The sequence below is a fragment of the Alexandromys fortis genome, unplaced genomic scaffold, assembly GCF_014885135.2.
Source record: "Alexandromys fortis isolate MF-2015 unplaced genomic scaffold, M_Fortis_MF-2015_v1.1 scaffold_57, whole genome shotgun sequence".
In the NCBI taxonomy this organism is placed as follows: Eukaryota; Metazoa; Chordata; class Mammalia; order Rodentia; family Cricetidae; genus Alexandromys; species Alexandromys fortis.
In genome coordinates this window covers 5,739,770-5,765,137 of record NW_026067941.1, presented here as the reverse complement: position 1 = coordinate 5,765,137, position 25,368 = coordinate 5,739,770, and the positions used below count along the sequence as shown (strand labels likewise).

General features: G+C 44.6%; 1 protein-coding gene and 1 long non-coding RNA gene across 4 annotated transcripts in view; one reads left to right on the top strand and one right to left on the bottom strand.

Annotated features, from left to right (window-relative positions):
• Positions 1-8,631, top strand: part of Creb3l2 (cAMP responsive element binding protein 3 like 2) — a 114,095-nt gene extending 105,464 nt beyond the window's left edge. For all 3 annotated transcript variants that reach the window (XM_050148040.1, XM_050148039.1, XM_050148038.1), the window contains 2 exons: positions 1,118-1,334; positions 3,091-8,631. In XM_050148040.1, the coding sequence (XP_050003997.1) occupies positions 1,118-1,334; positions 3,091-3,166 (293 nt within the window). In that variant the 3' untranslated portion in view covers positions 3,167-8,631. The remainder of the gene's footprint in view (positions 1-1,117; positions 1,335-3,090) is intronic.
• The window catches only part of LOC126505265 (uncharacterized), a 420,992-nt gene that overhangs the window by 237,412 nt on the left and 158,212 nt on the right, over positions 1-25,368 (bottom strand). The gene's annotated exons all lie outside the window — the stretch shown is intronic.

Below are 25,368 nucleotides of genomic sequence, written 5' to 3'. Positions count from 1 at the left end.
ATGAAAGCCTAGTGTGTAAAAGCGGGTGTTCTGGGAGTGGCCACTGGACACCCTTGTGTAGCACCAGGAAAGCCTGACCCACATCCTCCCAACTTGGGGTTCAGATGTGAGGGGATGTGACTCTTGAAAGACTAGAGAGTAGGGAGGACATTTAACTTTTCTGACATCCCAGGATCACTCTTGTACCTCTGACTCCCTGAGCGGAATTACATGCCACTGCAGTAGGAGTTTGAAGCAGAATTCAAGCATCGGCCCGTCCCATGCCCAAGACTTAGAGAAGTCGGAGGCTCTGGTGTTCACGTTGGCAGCACATTCTGTCCGCCCCTTGACCAGAGATGTCTTTTGAGTATTTAGAAAACAGAGGGATAACAAAGAAGGAATATACACAGAGAGGCACAGCTGTGTTAGTAACAACACACACAGAGTTAGGAGACACAGACTTTGAGGAAGGGACTCTGAGGATGGCAAAATCCTCAGAAAGTCTGTATTTTCCAGCAGTTAGGTATATCCCGTCCAGATGCACGATAAAATGACATCCCATTAAGATAATTTCACTGGCTGTTTGGGAACTTTTTTTCTGAGGGAAACAGCTCTAAATTTTGGAAGCTAATGGGCACACAGTTTCTATGTCCAGGAAATGGCTACAGAGTCATCTGTGTGACGGCCCTATAATGAAACAGGGGTTGTCTGCCTCCGATTTTTGGGCTCAGCTTTGGGCTATCTCTGCAGACTCTAAGACCTGCTTTCTGGGGGATGCTTCCTTGTTTGTCTGGGCTTTGATGACTCCAAGTTTTTGACCCACGTTTCCCACGAACTCTTTTCCCTGAGGCAGTTATGGGTAGGGATGAGAGACATTTTTCCTGAAGGCAGTGAGGGGGGAAGGTGGTTTTGCAGTTGTTTGCTTTCATGCTGTCCTTCCAGCCTGTATAATTGGTATCATTTTTGCTGCATAAACTCTGAAACCTGAAGCCTTTCCAGAGAGCCCAACCCAGCTGGCCCTCTCCACCCCAGAGGATGGGAACATGTTGTCATCCGCCACTGGCCTTGGGCATTGGGAGTAAAGGACACGTGTGGGCCTCCTATGCTATTCTGTTAATATCTGTTGCTCTTTCTCCAGTGAGATCCAGGAACCTGCTAATCTATGAGGAACATTCTCCCCTGGAGGAGTCGTCCAGCCCAGCCTCCGCTGGAGAGCTTGGGGGCTGGGACAGAGGCTCCTCCCTGCTCAGGGCGTCCGGGCTGGAGGCCCTGCCAGAGGTGGATCTCCCCCACTTCATCATCTCCAATGAGACCAGCCTGGAGAAGTCAGTGCTGTTGGCGCTGCAGCAGCACCTGTGAGTCCCGTAGGCGCAGACCTTGTGGCTGATGGTGGAGTATGACTCAGCCCCAGTGGGAGGGTGTCTACTCTCCCGGAGCTCTCTCGGGATCCATTTAAGGCATTGGCACCAGGGAGAGTCTGCTGATGACTGTTAACAGAGAAAAGGTCTAGGTTGAGCTAATCCAGTATCCAGGCCGTCAGTTCAGAGCTGGCAGCCCTGGCCCTGCAGAGGAGGAGGGGACGTGAGTCCTCTCAGTCAGTGAGCCAAGGCCAGCCTCAACTTCATAGTGAGTTTCTGGTTAGTTAGCCTGGGCTACATGAGATCCTGTATCCAAAAAAAGAAAAAAAATAGCTGGTGACATCAGAGAGCTTGTTCTGCAAATGCACCTTTGATCCAATTCTAGAGAGGAAGAGAATGTTATACTGGGTATCAATACAATCAACGATTTACATATCAGTGTACAGGAATCAGCTGTGACTGCAAAGGGACCACCCTTTGTGTAAAATGCTTGGGACCACAAGGTACTTAGAATAGAATATTCCAGGTGTTGGAATATTTGCATATACATAATGAAGTGTCCTGGGCATGAGAACCAAGTCTAAATGTGCAATTTATCTATGCTAGGTAAGAAAGTTTTCGGACTTAGAGCAGTTTGGGATGGGGGATGCTCACATATGTACATTATATGCTTATATTGAGGGCAGTGCTGATGAAACTCTGTATGTCTTCCCCATTGAAAATCATCCCTCTGTGGCTCCAATTCTGCATGCATTGTTCCCCTCCCACATCTGGTGGGTGGGGATCCTTTTGAAAACATAACAGCTGATGCGATCTCAAGGTATTGCTATTGTGCATGAGGATACCTGGGGCTCTGGTCAGCACAGAAAGCACGTGTGTACTAAAACCGTGTGCTAAACTGATGCATTAGCTAATCTGCGCCCCTAGATGGCCCAGAAGCAGGGCTGCTCCAGGGTCCGTAGCAAAGATTTCACTTTGGATTCTTCACTTCTTTCCTAACTCTGTGGGATAGAGTTCATAATCGTAGGTACTTTTGTATGTATACATGACATGCACAATGTTTAGCACTCACTAGTACTCACCACTGCTCATATGTGTTATCGTAACAAACCTTGTAAATATCCCAAAACGTACCGCCTCCACTTTATCCCCATTATGGAGAGAACCTGGAGCCAGCACTGGAAGCCCTAGGGGACCGAGCAGTCGGATAACACGGCTCGTAGCCGTCTGCTCTCCCGGCTCAGTGTGTAGAAGCCCCATTCAGCTCTCTCCGTCTACCACAATGTCTCTCAAATCATAAAGCCTTCCTGGCTCCCATCATAATGCCGGGAGACTTGGATCATGTATCTATTTTGTGGTATATATTTTGGGTTATTTTAAGTTGACTCTTTAAAAGAATCCTTGTTGAGATTCTTAATCCTAGAGCAGATGTCAGCCCTTATCCTTCTTCACTCTCCTTCCCATAACTTACGGCATTGAGGCCATTAATAAACAGGTAGCAACTTTGAAAGCAGTTTAAAATAAGTCAACATCTAAGAATCATGGGTCTCCTCTGGGCCCAGATAAAAGTGGAGATGTAGAGGTGAGCATGTGACCAGTGGGAGATTTGGGGGAGCAAAGAATAGCACCAGGGGTTTAAAAGACATTGCCCAGGGCCAGCCCACAAAGGTGTGACTGAACCGTGACACAAAGTCTGAGAATGTTAGCAGAATCCCGTAACTAATACTTGGTTCTCCGTGCGATGCCTTCGCAGGGTCAGCAGCAAACTGGAAGGGAATGAAACGCTCCAAATCGTGGAACTCGAGCGGCGAGTGAACGCCACCTTCTAGGGCGCCGCCCCCAGCCTTCTCTCCTCCTGACTCCAGCTGTGCACCCCCAAACTGTCTTGCCCATAAGCTTCCCCGTCACCCTTGGACATTGAGAAGGATGTGGACTAGTGCTCGTGGCTTGGAATGGGAGACCAGCCTAGGAGTTTCTTCTTGCCTGACCGTATGGCTCTACGGAAAGGAGCTGGCAACCGCTCCGTCCCTTTCTCTTACTGCCACCATAGAAGAGTATTGTAGGGGTGAGGTAGGGGTGGGAGAAGATACTGCATGATCCTTCCCTGTGAGGTGTGACCCCGTCGAAGAAGACTTGCATGACTTATGCTCAATTGAGACCCCAGACTCTGGCCACAGATATGCCACCAGCACACCAGGGAGTGGCGAAGCACCGTCTGCTGACCTCCCTTGCTCACCAGGACTCCAGTGTGGCCCTGTCCCCACTGAGAGTGCCTGAATGCCATTCCAGCTTCTCTCTCCATTCCTGGAACCCGCATTGGATGCCTGCACAGGCAGACAGGACTCCCACCATATTTTCAGGCCGCAAGTGCAATTCCTGAAGGCGTCTGGCTCTTCTCCTCCAGGCCACCCTGCCTACTGTGTTGCTTGTAGGATAACCCCCCCCCCCAAACACACACACACTACACACACAGCCTGCATCCCCACTGGACAGCCACTCTGTCTCCCTGGCCTTCCCTCCCGATTTGTAAATAGTATTTATTAGCTTGCTGAAGCTCCCTTCTGACCGTAGTAAAGAAATCCCATGACCCCTTCCAACAAGCAAAGTCTTTTGGAACAGGAGAGTCCCCAGGACCTGGGACACCGCCCCCCCCCCCCCCCCCCCCTCTTTCTAGCTGATGCCTTATTGTCTCCCTTTCCTTCCTTTTTAAAATTGGAAACCTATAAAATAATCACCACTGGGAAATCCCCTTAAGCATGTGTCCCCTGTTGGATGAATCCATGGGGAACGATGGAACGCTGTCCTCTTGTTCAGGCTCCAGGCTCCATGGCCCCTCGCTTCTCTCTGTGTGTTCCTGGGACAGAGAAGGGAAGCCCTGCCCCTGACATTAGGCATTGCTGACAACCTTGCTAGCTTGTCCTGCATCCTGCCTGCTCTCCCCCTTCACCTCCCTCCTTTGCTTCTGCCCTCGCTCCACCTGCCTTAACTGTGGGGCGGGGGCTGAAGTTGGGGACATTTTTCCACCTGCCTTAATTGGGGGGGCGCTGGAGTTGGGGACATTTGTCCACCTGCCTTAACTGGGGGGACTGGAGTTGGGGACATTTGTGCACCCACAGTCATACCTTTTACAGTCAGGTTTGGCTACTTTGCAGCTCACCCAAAGAGATATGACGAACCCTCAAACTCCTTTCCTTTTTTTTTTTATATGATTAAATCGTAAAATTTGTAGTTAAAATCCTTTTCTCTTTCATACAAATAAGAAATGGAAATTACTCTTTTATTGTATAAGGTAGAAGAGTCTTTTTAAGTGTTTTCCTCCTAGCTTGTAAAAGATTTTATGTAAGAAATGTGCTTACACTTTGTATTTTATTTTTAGCAGCAGCTGAAGGGCCTTTAGTTTTGGCCTCTCTCTTCTCTCTCTCTGTCTCTGTCTCTCTGTCTCTGTCTCTGTCTCTCTCTCTCTCTCTCTCTCTCTGTCTCTCTCTCTCTCTGTCTCATTTTTTTCCTCTGTCATCGGTGTGACTGTTTGAGGCTATTTGAAAGGGATTATGTCCACACTGGTCCTTGCATTCCATGTCACATACAGGATTTGATGTCATGAGTGTTTGCTGCCGTGCTCCATGAGCGGCTTCCTATTTGGCCTGCCCAGGTTATGATAGGGAGTCCTCCCTCGGCGCGTCCCTCCCTCCCATGGTAGCTTCCCAGCCGACAGATGGCTAAACTTACCTTGTAATGTGTGAGACGCTCCTCAAGGCCACTGTGATCCCGGCAGCCCTGCTGCCCACAGGGCTGTCACTGTCCCTTAAATGCTCAGATACCGGGACTGTACAGAGAGGAGGGTTGCTGGTGCCCTGCTTCTGTTTTCCTTGGTATTCTGTCTTCCTTTGATCTTCCTGGGCCTGGCCCATCCTGTTCTTTACAATACCAGATGTTTATACATAGTAAACATTTAAAATGTCATGCCTATGAGAGCCTAAGAAGGGAGACAGAAACCAGGGTGAGGTAGTATTTGTGTGGTGGGAAAGGGGGAGTTCGCAGTGAAGGGCAGAAGTGGGGTTTTAGACTGATGTCTCTACATCTGCTGAGCTGAGCCCTGGTTTGCGATGTCCCTGGAGATCCAGGGTGGAGACCCCGTTTGTGGATGAGGAGGGAGAAGGAAATGACGCGTCGTGTCTAGTTCTCTGACAACTTTATTTCCTTCTCTACCCACTCTTGGATGTCACTGTCTCCAGACAGCAGGGCCCTTTGTCTGCGGGAAATTGGCCTTCCAGAATAGAATCTGTAACTAGAGACGTGGGACATTAGCCAGAGGACTCAAACAGCCCTTTAAAGGAGCCCTCGGCAGCCAACACTGCCACTCTGTTGAGAAAAACTCAGCCCTCTGCCCTCTGCTGCCGGCTGGGTGAGTAGAGGGGACTGAGCAGTGACCCCCTTTGGGATACTCAGTCAGGGGACCCCCAGTGGCATAAGACAGGAGGGGTTGCTAGTAATTAATGGGTGTGTGCACACTTCGTGTTCGGAGTTTAAGGCTCGAATATCGGTCTTTTTCCCACCAGCTGAGCTGTTCCGTAGACCAGTCAATAACTTCCGAATATCTCTGAAGGTTTTGAATAGTGGCAGACCTTAACACCTTGAATTGAAATTTCGAAAATGCCCGAGACTGCTAGACCGTTAGAGGAGCCGGAACAGTCTGCTGGTTGTATTTTCTATCCTATAAACAACTCCCCAGACACACACACACACACACACACACACACACACACGCACACACACTTTAAGATCACTTTAGTGATGGAGAGGTCTTACAAAGATTTAGAGAACAAGTCATCTTTTTTCTGTAGGCGAAACCCGAGTAACCCAGTTGCCCCCTCCCTCAGGTTTTTCACTGCTCCCAACTTCACACTGGGAAATGGATCTTGTAAACGAGAGGAGCCAGCACCGGGCATTGAGGAAGAGCCTCTGAAGTGTCAGGACTCTGGAGTGTAGCGCACAGAAAGAGAGTGTTCTATAAAAATCCGACAGCTGAACTCAGTTGCTCCTTCCTGGCACAAGGTGGGGGCGGGGTGGGATCTGACATCAGTGCAGGCAAAATTAGATAACCTTTCGGTCCATAGCAATAATGTTTGTGGGTTGGGGAAACAGCTTCAGGGCTGCATAATTTTTAAGCTGTTTATGCCAGGTTAACAGATAGCCCCCCCTCAATCATCAGTTCTACTTGGGTGCCCCATAGTGGCTACGAATCTATGTCCAACACAGCGGGAATCCTGAACCAGTTCCTCTTCATGCTGGTACAGAGCCCACATCATTATTTTTACCATGGATGTTTCGTTAGCGTTCTTTCAAGCACTTACTTCATGTCCCTTCCATCTCATGTGCCCAGACCCAGGGAAAGCAACAAAACAGAATCGAAGTATCTCTGAGCCAGCTTCTATGGACGTACGTGCCTTGTGAGGTGTGTCTGTGAGCCCAGTGGAGGAATAGAGACATCTTGTCCCCCGCCTGAGGAGCAGACATCTGCCTGACCCTGGCCAGCGTGGAGGCATGGACATGGGAGAGATGCTTTTAGTTGCTAATTTGTTTCCGCTGAGCCAAGTGTTTGAGAAACCTGGATGAGCTTAGCACTTGCTTGCAGTCTGTTGGGACCTGTGGAGCCATCAGTGGTGGGGTCTTAGCGAGAGCCACTTGATGTGAACACTTCCCACAGAAACAGCACGCGGGTGATAGGATAAGTTACACCCCCACCCCCAAAGGCAGGCGTGGAGATAGCAATGAAACAGGGGCTGGAAGGAGCCAGACACAGATTTCAGCTTCATTCATTTGTTCACTCATTCATTTGTTCACTCTTTAGACTTTGCAGTTTTACTAAGGAAGAGCAGGCTTTCTGAGACCTAGGAAAGGTTGGAGAATAAGAGGGACTTGAAAAACCAGTTTGTCGGTAGCCATTCGGAAGACCCAAGTACTAATGCTAGTCTCTCTCTCTCTCTTTCTCTCCCCTCCCCTCCCCTCCCCTCCCCTCCTCTCCCCTTCCCTCCTCTCCTCTCCTCTCCTAGGTACTTATGCCTCCAGTGTGCCTTGTATCCAGGACGGCAGGAATCTACTGTCCCTGGAATGTGTCACGTATTACCACATAGCATTAGATTGAAGTTGGGGATGGGCACTTTCTCCAGAGGCTCAGAGATGGTTCCCTAAAAGGGAGCCACTATTAGAATAGCCTGTCTGGGGGAAAGAAATGGGGTTATATCCATTAGGAATATGTAGACAGAGGTGCAATCACCTCAGAAGCATGGCCAGGCAGGATTAGAGGTATTCTAAATCCTCGCCACAGAGCGTTTTCTGGACGCAAAGGCACTAGGCCATTTGAAGATTAATACTCCATGCCTCTGGGCCAAGAGGTCGGCACTGTGCACTAGGAGAAAAGCATTAGCTGTTGTTTGTGGCAACATAAAATTTAGGACTGCCTTCCTTTGTCTTGGTTTCTAGAAGGAAGGAGGTATTATTGCCTGAGTATTTACCGAGGTGTTGTGTATTGTGCTAGGTAAGCTTGGAGCCTTTGAACCTGATTGGAACAGAGAGCAAAGGTGGCTCAGTGCCCTGAGAAGTGGATGCCGCGGGAGGCATGGTAGTTTGTGGAGTCGTTTCTGAGGACACACAGACTGTGCCTGGCTCTCTGGGCAGAAACGACGCCATCCCCTGCAGTGACCCCGCTGTGCAGTGCTCAGCTCTCCGCCTGTCTCTGAAGGGCCATCTGCAGGGCTGGCGGCTGCCCTTCTCATCCTGTCTTTGGAGAGCCCAGCACACAGGCTTTGCGTCTGGGTGAAGGGAACCCAGGGGTTCAGGCTCCTTTTCTCTGCTCTGTTGCTCATCAGCAGGGTGACCATGGGCCCTTTGGGCACAACGTGGAGACTGTCCCTTTCAGATAAAGCACACTGTGGGTCTCTGGCAAACACCAGCACTGGGACACCCTGTGAGTGAGCCTCCCTACATGGAAGAGTGGTGCCCAGATGGTAATGTGGTTATCGGCTGGCTTTCCTTACCTAGTTTGGCAACTGACTTCTGCTCTCTTTTGAAACACTGAAATCAGCATTGTTTAAATCCAAGCACATTGCAAGTTTGTCACCTGACCTTTTGCACTGTTTTATGGCTTCTTATCCTTCATCATAGCTAATAAAATACCAAAAGATAAAAAAAAATAAAATGAAGCTTTGTAGTATACTTGTACTTAGTTTGAAAAAAATTGAAATTGTAATGCATTTGTATTTCCATTTCTTGCAAATAAATATTTTTCTTAGTCAAATGTTGCCCAGTCTTTAAATCCTAGTAACCTGGCATTTGCTTATGTGTGTGTATGTGTGTGTGTGTGTGTGTGTGTGTGTGTTGTGCAACCAATTTTTCCTGATTACCCAGCCAAACTGCAAAAAAAAAAAGAGGCTCAGACCAGTGATTTTTGCATTCTGTGGTGCTAAATCTCAGCCTCCGCCAGAGGAATATTGAAAAATGTAATTGTTTTTTTCAGTCAGTGGCTGAGAATCAGTTTTCTCCCGAGGTTCATGCAGTCCGACTGCTGTGTTCATTGTCTCCTACAGCTTCCCCTCTAACTACATTTCCAGAATCTATGGGTTAGAATTTGCTTTTCCCCAGTGTGGAGGCTTGAGACTGACGCTGTGGACTGGAGCCAAAAAGGAACTGGCCTCCTTCACAGGAGCAGCTGCGGAGAAGGCCCACGGGCTTGTGCTCCCGGACGCTGACAGAATGGCAGACAAAGGTCAGCGCATGCAAGCAGAATGATCTTCATGGCCTTGCACTCTCGAGATCCAATCCGTTTTTCTCTATGTGGAGGGGGCAGAGGTTTCGCTGAATCCCAGAAGGGGTACACCACAAGAGCACTTCAAGGGAGGAAGGATTATTTTAGCTCCCAGTTTGAGGGTACAGTCAACACAACACACGGCGGGGAAGCCTTGAGGCAAGGCAGCTCTTACCTTGCATCTGTATTTAGGTAGCAGTGAGGGATGGAGGCTGGTGCCCGCCTCGAATTCTCATTTTTATTCGGCCCAGGAAGGAATCAAAGCCCAGGAAACTGGGTAGCTCCATTTTGAAAACACCCACAGACACGCCTAGATGTGTTCCAAGGTGACTTTCTCTCGTAGTTGACATTGAAAATTGATTACCACAGACTCTAAAGACCATGGAGAGAAAGGAAACGAAAAGTTTATTTTCGTTCTCTTAGCACCGTGCCCAACCCTGCTTCCTGCTTGGGTGGACAGCAATCTCCCTTCTCCTTTCCCTTGAGCAACTTGACCTCCTGCTCCTACAGAGAAGTCTTTGCCTCACACTGTCCTCTTGCAAAAGCGTCCTGCCCCACATACCATTCTGCTTTAAGAACATTATGGGATGTGTCTTTTTGTTTGTTTGCTTACTTCTTTTTTTTAAGAACATACAAAATGGTTTTTATGCAGACTGAGAAGCCTTCTTAAAAGTCACTTTATTATATTGAACTTAGAGAGAAATATTACACAGCTAGATTATCGCAGCCACTCATGCGCCCAGGCCCACACTCTGGACAATGAGCTACATGGCCCGAAGCTTCTGGTTACCTTTGCGCTGACTGCTGATTACATTTTTATATGCTTATCTACCACACAAAGCAGAAACAGCCGTGACAGTTTTGAAACTAGAAAAAATAATTAGCTTTATATTATCCTCTTAGGGCTCGTGTGTCTTTTCACCTGTGTGCTGTCCTCCCTCATCATCTCTTATTACCCTTCCTTACCTTAGATCTACTGGTACGTTCGTGTTTGCCCTCCACTGTATTTACTATAGCAAGGAACACGCATAAACCTAGATGTCTATCAAAGATGAATGGCTTGTGAGAAACCATATATATATATTCTCCCTTGCTAATTCATCCCCTAAGTACAAATCTTTTATCTTAGTTAGGGTCTCTGAAAGCCACACCTCCTAATAATGTCACTCCCTAGGGGGTAATTTTCTTTCAAACCACCACACCTTTCATATATGAACTAGCCCAGTCGTAGCCTACACCACACCTACCGCCTTTGTGAACTCCTGCAAGGTTCTGACACTCAGGACACTATTCCTCTGGCCCATGTACCACAGGTCTAGGTACTCACAATTACAGACGTCCTTCACCCCAGACCTTTTGAAATTATTCAAAGTCGTAAGTCTGCATTGGCCTCACATGTATGAGCAGGGTTGTGCAGAACCCTGACACTCAGGAGGTGGTGCATACCCAGGCTGGCTCATTCCTGTCTGTTATTCCATAGCTCATCTGCCATCTAGATGCATGGCCTCTGGGTTAAGTGATGGTTTCTTTGGGGTGGGGGGTCAGGAGAATGAGAACAGAGGGAAAGAAGCTGGATTGATGGTGGACAAGGAGGTGTAGGGGGTGATTAGTTCTCCCCTGTGTGACAAGAAATGAGGGGCCCTGAGCAGAAAGGCAACTAGCTTGTGAAATATGAAGACGTCTACACAGTCTTCATCTTCCTTTTCTTGACGCTTAAATGGGGTTGCAATCAGGAGCCTATTTTTCCTCTTTCCAGAGAGAAAACCTTTGTGAATCTTAAAAATTATACTTGAAAAATCTGAAAACCGGGCCCTTGGTTGCCCTTCCTGTAACCCGGCACTTGGGAATTAGAAGCCGAAGAACCAGACATGCAGGTCAACCTTGGCTCCATAGTGAAATCAAGGCCAGACAGGGATACATGAGACCCTGACCCTGTCACAAAAGTGAAATAAGAAAATACAGTCTGACTGATCACGGGTCTTTCAGTATCTGCTGAGCTGCTGTTCACTGAGAGCCCGTTGTGTACCAGGCCGTTTCCTATGCTGTGAGCTTAGGAAACAGGTCCATAGATGTGACTGATCCCCATTAGGTTCTGAGCAGATGTGCACAGGGCCCATCTCACCTGGCCAGAGGAAACACTAGCTGCCCATTGTCTCCAGTAGAATTATGTATATCTAGGAAGCAAACCTGTTTGGAAGAGGCCTCTGCCATGTGCTTTTTAAAAATATTCTCAGAACTGAGTTTCAACCCAGGATTTGGGACCCTCCCAATGGTACCCACCTTTATCGGATGGAGGAAAAGAAGGAAGGTAGGACACCTAAGTCACTTCCTGTAGAACTGTCCATACTGCCGCGTAGGAAGCCGATTCTGTTCGCTCGCTCACCTTTGGTGGGATGGGCAGATGGCACCAAGTTGATGTTGTCCCCCAACGGGCGCAGCTGTTGTAGATCACTTGGCAATGTTTAAGCAGAGCAGAGTTTTGGCCCCAAGAGGAGGCCATGTGTTCTCCTCCTCCCTTTAGGCTGTTGTTTTCAGATGGAGGGATAAAAATACCCATTGAGGAATACCACGAGAGCTGCCGGAGCGGCTGCTGTACTGTTCTCTGAGAAGTCTGTTTCAAAATGTTTCGTGTTTTCTAACTGAGAAGTATTTGGGCGTCCGTGCTACCAGTAACTAATACCCTCTTCAGTATTTCTACAAAACAGATGTCAAGTTCAGTTCCTGATGGGCACAAGAGGACTTCTGCAGGCCTGGAAGATTTAAACAAGCCCTCAAAAGACAAATTGTAAATGTAAAGCTCTCTGTATAGTTAGGAATCTCAGGCACAGAAGGCGGATGCTCCATCCCCATAATGGTTCCTTTGAGGGGGGGCATAGTTCAGTCATTTAAATTCGTTTGATGGCTGAACTATATTTTCTAAGCCAGATTTCAAGTAATTTAAAGTGCAAATAGAGAGAACAATTAAGCTAAGAAAATACAGTAGAAAAGGGTTTGCAATGTCACATAGAAAATACTGTGCCTTTGGATTCCAGTGCCTGAATGAGGATGAGAGAGAGAGAGAGAGAGAGAGAGAGAGAGAGAGAGAGAGAGAGAGAGAGAGAGAGAGAGAGAGAGAGAAGCCAGTTAGGGAGAGCATGGGTGGCTAACCAGGTTGGAAAAAAAAAGAGCTAAGAAGAGTGTGCTGGAAACAATGAAAGAATCTGCCCAGACAATCAAATTTAAAACATCTTTGTGATGATATTACACACAGCTTTAAAATAGTAGCATCCTAATAAGTTTTTGATGAAAAATAGCAGCCCCTTGTTCCTTTCCTAAATAAACCCACTTAGAATAACCAATTTCTGTTTCTTGTGTTTGTATGTTTGAATCATGCATATACATTTCTAAAAATTACTTGAAATATCAATTTTGAAGTCTGATTTTGTATATTACAGTATATAAGAATTTGACCATTTCCAACGCCCATAGATCTCCTCTTGCTTTCCTTCTAGTGTTTGCATTAATATGATGGAGATGGTTTCTACTGAGTCGTGTAGTATTTTAAGATGAAATTTCCTTCTTATATAAATTTTCCTCCTCCTGGGATTAGTAATTGCCTTATTTTTCTTTCTTTGTCTTTCAAAACCCTTTTATGAAGTGGTTTATTTCCTTGATAATTTCATATATGTATGAATGCATGGGGATCATAGTCATGCCTATGACCATCTTATTCTCCTCACATTCCCCTTGACCCTCTTCTTCCCATCAAGTCCCTTTTCTACTTTGATAGCATTTTTTTTTGTTTTGCTTTTGGTAACATACTGAGTTTCACTAGGACTTCCAGCATCAGCTTTGATGGGGGTTATTTGCTGAAATATGTGTGACTTAATAGTGACTGAAGAATATATATCATGGAATAATATACATTCTCCTCCTCTAGAAACCTTTAGCTTTCTACAGCCTCCAGAAAGAAGCCGGGCCCCATGAGCCCCAACCCCATCCATGACAGCATGTTGATTGGTTTCATTTTTTTTTTTTTTTTTTTTTTTGGTTTTTCAAGACAGGGTTTCTCTGTGGTTTTGGAGCCTGTCCTGGAATTAGCTCTGTAGACCAGGCTGGTCTCGAACTCACAGAGATCTGCCTGCCTCTGCCTCCCAAGTGCTTTGATTAAAGGCGTGCGCCACCATCGCCCGGCGATTGTGATTCATCTTATACAGGTCTTGTGCAGGCAATCACAGCTGCTGTGAGTTCACACTTGTCACGGCCATGCTGTGTCCCTAGGACAGTTTGTCACAGCGCTACTCCCCATCCTCTAGCTTTTATGTTCTTTCTGACCTTCTCCTGCAATGTTCCTTGAGGCTTGGGGAGTGATACAGATGTTCCCACTTAGAGTCCACAGCAATCAAATAGTCTCTGGGCTTTGACCAGTTTTGAATCGCTATAGTGACTGCTGCCCACTGGAAAATAAGACTTCTTTCACCAAGCCTGAGAGCAGCTCTTATACATATAGAAATGAATATTTAAAGGACAGTAAGATGAACATAATATGTCTGCTAAAAAAGCAGCAGTAGTATGTTTCCCCATTCAGTGTATGATAGCCTCAGAAATGGGCTTTTGCCCAGTATGATACTAAGCATATCTTCTTGTAGAGTAGCCCCCAAATCCAAACAGAAAGTGGTTGGTTACTCCTATGACAGTCATGCCTCTGCTGCATCGGTGGGAGCATCAGACTCGGCAGTTCAGTTGTGCTGCATGTAGTGTTCATAGCTGTTCATAGTGTTCATAGTTCATAACACTATTGATGCTGTTGCTTACCCAGAAGCCCACATATAACACCTTCTGAAACCATAAAAGCTAACCAGCAGGGAGGTAGACACACCCACATCACTTCCAGTTTTACGTCTCTGTTTTCTGCCGCTAAAGCGTGAACTGTCTTCAGCAATAGGTTCTTATCATCTAGTTCTGGTGGGCAACATAGAACAGGGGAAATATTACTTAATTTTTCTAGTGTACATATGTGTGTGTATCTCATATAACTATGTAATATTAAAAGTATTCATCATGCAATCTTTACAATAATATAAACAATAAACTGAATAATACAGGCCATTTCATTAATACTAGGACCTATCAATATTATATTTGTAGTACTTAAATGAGTTGGATAATCTCTCAACATTTTTTCCTTTGTGACATTACTCTAAGAAACTTCTAATCGCCTACTTCAGTCCATTTTATTTTACAGTTATCATCCTGTGTCTGTTCTTTTTTACTGTGTTCTTGAATATGGTATTGGAAAACTTTTCCCCGTTAAAAAGATTAATTTTATAATTTTTTATGTTTTAGGTATTTGTTTTATTTTGCCGATAAATGAGTCTTCATGCTTATATATGCATCAAAAGGTATCGGGATCCCCTGGAATAAAGGGCTGTGAGGGTCCTGGGAATCAAACTTGGGTCCTCTGGAAGAGCAACAAGTTCTCTTAACCACTGGTCTATCTTTCCAAACCTCTTCTTCCCGTTTTGTTCTCTTGGAGTTCATGTGTTCCAGATCGCATGCCGTTTCTCCTGGCTCATTAATTCAGTTAGCTAGAGCATCTTCTTTAGTACTTGCCTAAGAAAAGTTTGGTTGGTGGTTAATTACTTGATTTTGTGAGACTCATCATATCACATTCTGTTTTCTTATATAAGTGAGCTGCTGCTAGAATCTTGAATGGGAAGCCCTTCTCTTTTAGCATTTTGTAGGAATTACTCTATCAAGTTGTAACCTCCAATGCTATTTTGATTATTGCTCCCAAAACTTCTTTTTCACCTATATCTGTTGTCTCAAAAGTCTCAAAATGATGATATTTCTTATAGACGGCCTGTTTGTTTAGCATATTAAATAATACCTTATGATGACTCTTGTAGCTTCATTCTTAAAATACTATTGAGTGTTTATTTTCTTAATATCCTTGTTAATGGCCTGAATAAATATTTTTTCCTGATACCTTCTTTTTGTTTTTCAAATTATACTTCCATCAACTTCTATTCTTTTACTATAACCTTGCATGCCATTGTAGTTTTAAAACTCAAAGCTCTGTTTTTATTTGACAGTATTTCCCTGATCTTAGAATTCTATCCTATCTTTCAGGGCAGCATATTCCAAGTGTATTAAATACATTATTTTAAAACTGACTTTTTGTTGTCTGCTTTGCTCTTCTTCCATTTCCTCATTTGTTTGTTTGACCTTACATTTTTTCCGTCCTTCCTTTATAAATGAATGGATGTTGCTGTTTGTTCACATGTATCAAAGAGCATTAACGATGTACAATAATTTGCTTTATTAAAATATGTGTTTGGCAGACAGGCAGACCAATGGAACCGAATCAAAGAACCGGATATGAATCCACACACTTTCGAACACCTGATTTTTGACAAAGAAGCAAAAAATATAAAATAGAAAAAAGAAAGCATATTTAATAAGTGGTCCTGGCATAACTGGGTATCAACATGTAGAAGAATGAAAATAGACCCATATCTATCACCATGCACAAAACTCAAGTCCAAATGGACCAAAGACCTCAACATAAAGCCCGACACACTGAACCTCACAGATGAGAAAGTGGGAAGTACACTTGAACACATTGACACAGGAGACCACTTCCTAAATATAACCTCAGTAGCACAGACAATTGAGAGAAACAATTAATAAATGGGATCTCTTGAAACTGAAAACTTCTAGAAAGCAAAGGACATGGTCAGCAAGACAAAATGACAGCCTACAGAATGGGAAAAGATCTTCATCAATCTTACATCAGACAGAGGTCTGATCTCCAAAATATATAAAGAACTCAAGAAATTGGACACCAAAAGAACACATAATCCATTAAAAAAATAAATGGAGTATAGACCTAAACAGAGAACTCTCAACAGAGGAATCTTAAATGGCTGAAAGACACTTAAGGAAATGTTCAACATCCTTAGTCATCAGAGAAATGCAAATCAAAATAACTCTGAGATTCCATTTTACACCTGTAAGAATGACCAAGATTGGGGTTGGAGAGATGGCTCAGAGGTTAAGAGCACTGACTGCTCTTCCGGAGGTCCTGAGTTCAGTTCCCAGCAACCACATGGTGGCTCACAACTATCTGCAATGAGATATGGTGCCCTCTTCTGGCCTGCAGCATACATGTAAGTAAAACACTGTATACATAATTAATAAATAAATCTTAAAAAAAAAGTCTGGTTGGCAATGAGGACTACTGAGAACTCAAGAACAATGGCAATGGGTTTTTGATCCTACTGCACGTACTGGCTTTGTGGGAGCCTAGGCAGTTTGGATGCTCACCTTACTAGACCTGGATGGAGGTGGGTGGTCCTTGGACTTCCCACAGGGCAGGGACCCTGATTGATCTTTGGGCTGACGACGGAGGGGGACTTTTTGGGGGGAGGGGGAGGGAAATGGGAGGCAGGGGCGGGGAAGAGACAGAAATCTTCAATAAATAAATAAATAAAAAAGAATGGCCAAGATCAAAAACGCTGATGACAACTTATGCTGGAGAGGTTGTGGGGTAAAGGGAACACTTCTGCATTGCTGGTGGGAGTGCAAGCTGGTACAGCCCCTTTGGATATCAGTGTGGTGATTTCTCAGAAAATTATTTTAAAAAATCTTTCTCAAGAACCAGAAATATCATTTTTGGGTATATATCCAAAAAATGCTCGACTCTGCCACAAGCACGTGTTCAACTATGTTCATAGCAGCATTGTTTATCGTAGCCAGGACCTGGAAACAACCTAAATGTTCCTCGACCAAAGAATGGATTAGGGAAATGTGGTACATTTACACAATGGAGTACTACACAACAGAAAAAATAACAACATTTTAAAATTTGTAGGCAAATGGATAGAAAACATCATTTGGTTGCAGTAACCCAGACCCAGAAAGACAATTATCACATGTACTCACTCATAAGTGGTTTTAAACATAAAGCAAAGAAACTCAGCTTCCAAATCACAGTCCCAGAGAACCTAGACAACAATGAGGATCCTAAGAGAGACATACATGGATCTAATCCACATGGGAAGTAGAAAAAGACAAGATCTCCTGAGTAAATTGGGAGCATGGGGACCATGGGAGAGGGTTGAAGGGGAGGGGAACGATAGGGAGGGGAGCAGAGAAAAATGTAGAACTCAATAAAAATCAATATATATATGTGTGTGTGTGTGTGTGTGTGTGTGTTGGTAGGTAGGTGTTCATTTCCATTAGTGTTATTAAAATGAGAGTGAAAAGTTTTACCAGGTAGGTAACAATTTGAAAAAAGAGAAGTGAAATAAAGTGAGTTGGAATGGGATTGCATGGAAGGAAATAGAAAATGTCAGCCGAGGAACTTAGCTGTGTGCTGGCATGCTGGGCTGGAGTGGTCGGGAGAGTGGGAAGAGCCTAGCGGTTTAACCTGGACTCGCCTCTGCTCATTGTTTCAGCCCCGTGGTCCAGTTCTGCTTACACTGGCCGCTCGTGGCTTTGACTGTGTTCGATTTTGATTCCTTCCTCAAAGAACCTCCAAGAACTTCCAAGATGACTCAGCATTTGCTCTCACCTCTCCGTTGCCTGACTGATTTGGAGGTTACAGATTGCTACAAGTAAATTTAAGAGAGTAGGTGAGATCACAAGTATGGTAGCTGTGAATAATGAGGATTGACTGCGGAGCTAAAATATTAGACAGAAATTGCACAAAAAATGAGTAGGCTGCCTGCAATCAAGAGATTGCGAGGTCCTTACATTGTTTAAGAGGAGAGTAAAAATACAGCCTGACTTTAGATGTCTAGATTGAATAAACATTAAAAGAATAAAACAAATCATATGTGTCAATAGAGAAAAAAGTATGTGTTGTGCCAAAGGCATATTTTTATTTCCATCAAAAGGGCAGCAATTTAAATCCAGTAGCTAGTACCTACCTGGAAGCCTGCTGTGAAACTGAAGCCCGCTGGTGGTGGAAGTGGCGGGACACGGTTAACATAGAAACTGTGCAGTGTGTGAGTTTCGTTCTAACTGCTCAAATTCCATCTCCCTTCCATGGCTTAGCCTACAATGGACTTGGGTACTTTTGCCTTGTTCTAGAGCTTCTTGAGATTGTGCACAAAGGTAAAGTAGTTTAGCATCTCTAAAGAATGGATATTGTTTACAATTTGGTTAAGGAACACTTTCCCATGTATTTAGAGAGCTGTTGGTCATTCGTGTAACACTACTGAGTCAGGAGCACAGAGATCTCCCCATCCAAAGACGGGAAGAAGCAATAGCAATCTATGTTTGGGACCACTCTGGGAAAAGTGCTTAAGTAACATCTGCAGCAGGTGGTGGGAAACTGGGTCAGCATGTGGATTTGTGAGATGCTGACTTTTGAGACAGGAGGAGGAAGGGAAGGAGAAGAAGGAAGAAGAGCACTTCAGAGACCATCAGTTACCTTTCCCAAGGTAACTGGAGCAGCCATAGCTTCTATCCGGTGATTGACGGGTGACAGGTAAAAATAACCTTAGTGCTTTGTCTCAGTGCATGACAGGTAGCTTAGGAAACATTCATCTCGAAGCTCCCTGTTGGGTCACTCAGGGTTTTGTTAGGCTCTATTTAATTTTGATTTTTTTTGCCCAGCACTTGCCTCCACAGAACACAACTAGTGTCATAGCCGACCAGGTAGCACCACAAGGAGACTATGAAGTTGGAAACGCCTCTATAAATGCAGTTGGCCACACAGTTGATTTGTGACACCCTTTCCAGCTCTGACTCTTAGATCCACACCATCTCTCACCAAAAGAAACAGATTTATCTACAGAAATCAAGTTCTGAACCCAGAGACAAAGAAACTCTAAAGTATTCAGGGTACCATTCCTGGACCCAGACAGTCAGGGTTCAAACTCTATGATACTGTCTTTGCCTCCCTAGGAAAATCTCTTAACTTCTCTACTTTAGTTCCTTTGTAAAGAAAAGTAGCATCTACTTTACAGGGCTAATATGGTATCAGAGGGTGTTACTGTATGTAATATTGTAAAAAGGGTCTGGAGGAACCTTCTTGCTTTGCCAGAGGCCAATATTCTGTCACGAATGCTCAGTGGGTTGTACACAGGAGAAACCAGCAAGTGTCTAGACTCATCACCTAGCTGCTCACTGGAATTATCTGGAAAACTTTTGTTAGGATACTAATTGCTGGGGCCCCATTTTAAGAGAGTGTGAATAACTTGGTTAGGGGTAAAGTTCATGCATAGGTACTTATTATAGGCATCGACCAAGCAAGTCATATTGCTCTACATGTGCGAAAAAATAAAACAACCCCAAAACCAAAACCAAACCAAAACAAAACAGAATTGAGAGAAGGCTGGCCACGGCTCAGGAGTAGAGCACTTTCCCAGAATATGTAAAGCCCAGGCTTCCATCCCCAGGTCTGCTAAAAGGGGGTGAGGCAGGCATAGAAAATGATTAATTGAACAGACAGTTAAATGGCACAGACAGTTAAATCTATTGGATGGAAATGGGTATGTAAAATGGGAAGAAGGGAATGAGAGTGAAACCATCAACTAAAGAACAGTTCTCAAGAATTCCTCGCTTTTGATTTTTACATTTTCTTAAGCTTCAGGTTAAATAATTGTCACTGAGAGACTTGGAGGGTTTGAGTTGGGCACAGATTTCAAGTTCCCAGATCAAGAACTTTTTGTTTTTTTTTTTTTTTCTTCTTATGTGCAACACAGCAATTAAAGGTAGAGTGGTCAGTTGTTGGGCAGTTTCTGTGGGACAAACCCCAAACCTGGAAACTGATGAACAGCCATGTTTAAACCATGGTCATGTGACTTTTTGGAAGCGTTGTGAATGATTAGTATTAGTATCACAGTTAGCATCATTGACAACACAGAGGAGAAAAAGGAAACCAATTCTGCCAATGAGTTTAACTGAAGTTGTTTAGAGGAACATGGCCACCCGACTGGAGGAAACTCAAATGAAGAGTCTCTCCCACAGCAATTGTTAGCCACTTACGTCTCCCCCAGGGATAGACAGCCTCAGCCTCATGAGCTGCTGGGTACACTTCATGATCCCTCATTTCTCCCACCACAAGGTAAAGTAGGTGGTCCCAGACTCATGAGGGTCTCACGTTGGTGATTATAGATGCTCAGATGGCAAGATACAATAAACATTCTATGGGCAGAAGACAGCATTCTCTAATAGCTCTCTATTGGAGTGGAAAGTCACTCTAACCAGGGTAATCCCTTAAGCTGCAGGAAGCTGCAAAGGAGGCCAGGCCCTTGTCCAGTGGTATAGGACGGATACTAGAATCTGCTTAGGTGATACTGAACCAGTGTGGGCTATGGAGCAGGAACTGAAGAAGTCTGCTGCCTGTGAGAGAAGCAGCCCTTAAAGCCTATGCCATCAGAACTCTAGCAGCAGACGGATGGAAGATAAGAATTCTGCTCTTTGGACCAGACTTTTTGCTGCAGGTCAGCAGAAGGAAGCGATGACCCCTTCTTGATTACCCACTTCTGAGGAAGCCAACAGCCTAAGCACCCCAGTGTTGAGGATACTATGTCTGGCAGGCAAGGATAGGCACAGAAACATCACCAGACATTCAGGGAGACAGGGATGTCTGAGAGGGGAGCTCAGGCTGAATAATCAAATTAGCTTTCTTTGAAATCAGGGCTAATGTAGGAACTGAAGACAATCTTAATAAAAACATAATGAAGACTCTTAAGGATATGTGCTTAAAGAACCAATTAGAGTTTCTGCAACCAAAAGAAATTCTGAATTTAAAAACTTATTAGGAAATGCAGAAATGTGTGTGTGTGTGTGTGTATGTGCTAGGGCATGCATGCACATGTGTGCATGGACATTCTCACAAATTTGACAATCCCATAATGCAGTAATTATGCTATCCATTAGCTTTTTCCTTATAAATTCAACAAACACCTCTAATTCCTTTCATTTCCCCCATCTTAATCTTTTTCCCCTCGGTAATCTTCATTACTTGCTTCTGAACTCTTAAACCTCTTTAAACGTCCTTTAAAACCACAAACAATTTAACCAGATGAGCCGAGCCACTGTGCTCTGTGCGAGGATGAGTAACAGGGCAGAAACTCACTTCTTCCCCAGCTGTGGGCGGAAGCCTCCAAAGGCAAAGCAGAGCCCAGGTCCACAGGGTAATCTCAGGGTTGGAGAAACAGGTCTTTATGTGGATTACAGCGTTCTGCACATGTGTTCTCCTTCCTGAGATTTCCCCTCGTCTCACAGAGTTCACCCTGGCATGTTTGCTCTCAGTGTTCTTTCAGTCACTGGTCTCTAATGTTCGTTACGTAGGGGAGCAGGAAACACATCCGCAAGCTCTTGATGACCAGACTCCCGTCACCCATTAGCTTTGATGGAAAGAGTTCAAAGGAGCACACTCACTCTTGATAGTGCTTTGTGAGATGGTGGGGGAAAAGTTTGAAGGATCTGCATCTGCTCCTGAGAGAAAGGGAAGACTCCCAGGCCTTTAAGGAGCTAGGCAGTCACACCCTCTGAAAGTGCTCTCTGTGCTCCCTCTGGCCTTCTCTTCCTGCTTGGAGGTCTCCATTTGTGGAAGGAGAGGACTAGGAGGGGAGAGATTGAGAAGGGAGGTTAAGTGGTGACAGCCATATCTTTGTTAGAGCAGCAAAGGAAGTGACAAAAGTGGCCATTTGTCCCCAAGGCCATGTGTCTGCCTTACTCAGATTATTTTTGTTTCTGTTTACAAAGCTTTGTTCCTTGACAATTTCATACAGGTATATAATGAAGTTCAGTCGTTTTCAGCCATCTTAATCTTCTTCTGCTCCCACTGGAACCTCTTTTCTTTTCAAAGGCCCTCCTCCTTTGCATGTTGTATGTGGTGTGCATCCACTCAGTTTAAGAGTTGCTTGCATGGGTGCAGACTCTTGGAACGAGAAAGGATCTTAGAGAATTCCTAGTTCAGTTTTTTAACCAATCAGAGAACTATGAACTAGTGATGCTAGGCTACTTGCCTGAAGTCATATGGCTTGGTGATAAGGCAGGAACCAGAGCTCTGGTTTCCTTGCCCCGTACTCTTTCTACTAGCCAGTCCTTCTGAGACTGACTCTTGTCGTGGGGCTTGTTCCAGAACTTTCTGTGCTCACTGTGCATTGCTTTAAGTCCAGGATCCATGTTTCAGCTCAGGGCTCCAGCTGGATGATGGTTTAGAGGGCTGGGTGCTCATGCGGTCTGGTCTAAATACCTGTTGGGGTGAGGTCAGTGGAAAAATGGCCAGCATGAGCCTCCAGACCTTCCCTCGAGTCTCAAAATGGCTAACCCATGAACTGAGCCCTACCACTGTCATTTCGAATAACACCCTCTTCTCTAGCCAAGTGAACTGACTGCTACAAACCCCAAAGCAGTAAGATTCAGGGAGACTTAGCCATCCAGTTCAGCAGTCACCAAAGCAAGCAAGCCATCAGCCACAGTCACGATCACGGGCATAACTGTAAGGAGTGGCCCAGGTCGCGTGATAGAAGAAGAGACTTACTGCCTCAGAGGAATTAGCACTGACAGATGAACAGCAAACGGCGGAGGACTTTCCGTAGATGACGAGTGGATTGTAGTGTTGAATAACGCTCCCTGGAAGACTGCAAGAACCTGGAGCTTCTATTGTTGTTTCTCTTCAATATTAAACCTTTTATTTTCATGCTTATGCTCAATTAAAAATTAATGCAGGGCACATACACTTTGCAGCAGCTGGACCATCCTTTAGTCACTGTTGTGAGACTTCAGGGCCCCATGGGCACCCATCCCCAAGTAGCACAGGTTCATGACTGTGAACTAATGAGGACGGAAGGGAGATGGAATTATTAGGAAAATGATGGCTTTTTGCTAAGCACAGGCAAATAGCATCCCTCACGGCCAGAAGCAGAGGAGTCACAAGTGATTGCAGCCCAGAGATATGACCAGACAACAGGGTTTTTTTCCACAGTACTTAGCTCCAAAGAAACTTCTCTAGATGCAAACAGAGCTGTTACTTAATGAAGGGATCCAATTTGTCAACAATTATCATCCATCCTCACTCAGCACTGACACTGTAGTTTCAGATGAGTTATTTATCAGGGTTTTATACATTTATATTCTATTTGAGAACTATTTACATTTTGTTGTTGTGTAACCAACGGCTTGTTCACAAAAATGTAAATTAGTGGTAATAGAAAGAATTCAAATGACTTTATGAGACTTCCAAAGAATTCTTGTGCCCTTTTGAGAGAGGTCAGTGTGTGATGATCGATTAACTGCGGGGTTAACGGTGAACCCACTGAAAAGTTCAAACAAACATTACAAGGCCCATTCGCAAGAGATGCAATGCTGGATTAAGAGGGCTAAATGACCACAGTTCAATTAATGAGCATGCTTTCTTGAAACAAAAGTGGGATATGTTTTTCTTTTTTTCCATGGCTCCCTAATGGTTGGCTGGCCTGGGTGTGCTTTGCTGATTGCGCTGGGCTCACCAAAGGGAGTGGAAGAGGAATAACAGAAGTGGACCTCAAGCACTTTACTTTCCCTACAAACAAACTCTGGTCCTGAGAACATGAACATTTGTCCTCGGGGAACAGTAGCATCAAAGCAGATAATGGAAAACTCTGGCAACAAGGAAAAACAGAAGTCTGCCTTGTAATTCTGCACTGTTTTTGATCCTCATTGTCATTGCTGCAGTGGAGTCTGGTACAGAGATTGGTATCGTGGCTCAGACAACTCCGTCAAGAAATCATTTCTTTCCTTGTCTTGTGATGGCCTTTACCAGGCTCCTGGTCCTTTGGAATCACCATCTTTGGAGGGTATAGTTTCCTTGCTCATGGGCTGTGACTTTAGAGTCAGAGACGGGTGTCAATAAAACCTGCTCTTGGTGAAAATTTGTTTTCGTAATTTCCGGGTGCCCATTTCTTTTTTAAATCTCTGTTTCAGAGACTTTCCAAAGCACAAATATCACTGCTTTAGAGACCTCATTTAAGTGAAATCCTGTCTTTTGAGAGAGACTAATCTTACTAATATAATATAATATATAATATAATATAATATAATATAATATAATATAATATAATAATCAAGTCATTTTCTACATTGTAGCACATGTCAGAACTTTCCTTTTGAAGACTGAGCAGTACTCTCTTGAATGGATGTACCACACTTTGCTTATCCATTTATCTGTCCATAGGTCTTTGGGTTGCTCCCACCTTGAACATGGCATGTGCATATCTCTTTGAAGTCCTACTCTGGGATCTTTTGAAATACATGTAGAAGTTCAACTTCTGAGTCACATGATATTTTCTGTTTGTTTTTATTGTTATTTAATTTTGGTCACACTGTGTTTTCCTTGTAGCTGTCAAGCGTCATCTGACCCTCTCTGCTATGGTCTATTTATCAGAAATACTTGACTGATTAGTATGTCTATCTCTGCCTTAGTCCCACACTGCTGTTTTAAAACTGAAGCAAAGTCAAGTTTTCCTTGGGAGCAGCATTGTGACGGGAACACGAGGGCTGAGGTAAAATGTGAGTGGACTTGCAAAGATGGAGGCAGGACGGTTTTTAATTTTTATTTCATATACTTCATTCAAGCTTATGTTTTTATTATTATTTGTTCTTTGGAAACTTCATACACTATAATCTGATCAGTTCTTATTGTCCTCCCACAATATCATCTCCCCCTCCCTACAAGTCCTTCTTACACATGGATGTCCTTTAGTATTATAAGGTAGCTTGACAAGAAGGCATTTATTTAGCAGAGCATCTGTGATACCACTCCCATGGCCTACGACTCAAGAGGAGGAATTTGGATCAAGTTTTCTGTACCGGGTATGAATTTCCTCCTGTGGAGCAGGCCTCGTATCCAATCAGAGAGATGTTGGTCACCTCCATAACAGTCATGTTTCTGTTGCGTCAGTGGGCATAGCTTGCCTGGCAGGTTGGTATTGTAGCATGCCGAGTTCACCAATGGGCAAGACCATTGTATCTTCCAGCAATGTGAAAGCTAGCTAGCAGGGAGGAAGTTCTCTGCAGTAACCTGCTGACGTCAAGCAGAACCATCTGTGTGGCCATGGACTTGGAACTGTCTACTGGTGCCTGGCTCGCTGGTAGTTACACAGCTGAGGACAGTGACTATCCATCTCCCACCCCCAACCTTACCTAGAATCCATCAGTAGCCAGTAGTTCATCAGGGCCCACACTGTTTTGATAACCAGATGCTTATAGCAAGTTTTCAAATGAAGAAATCTTATACCCCAACTT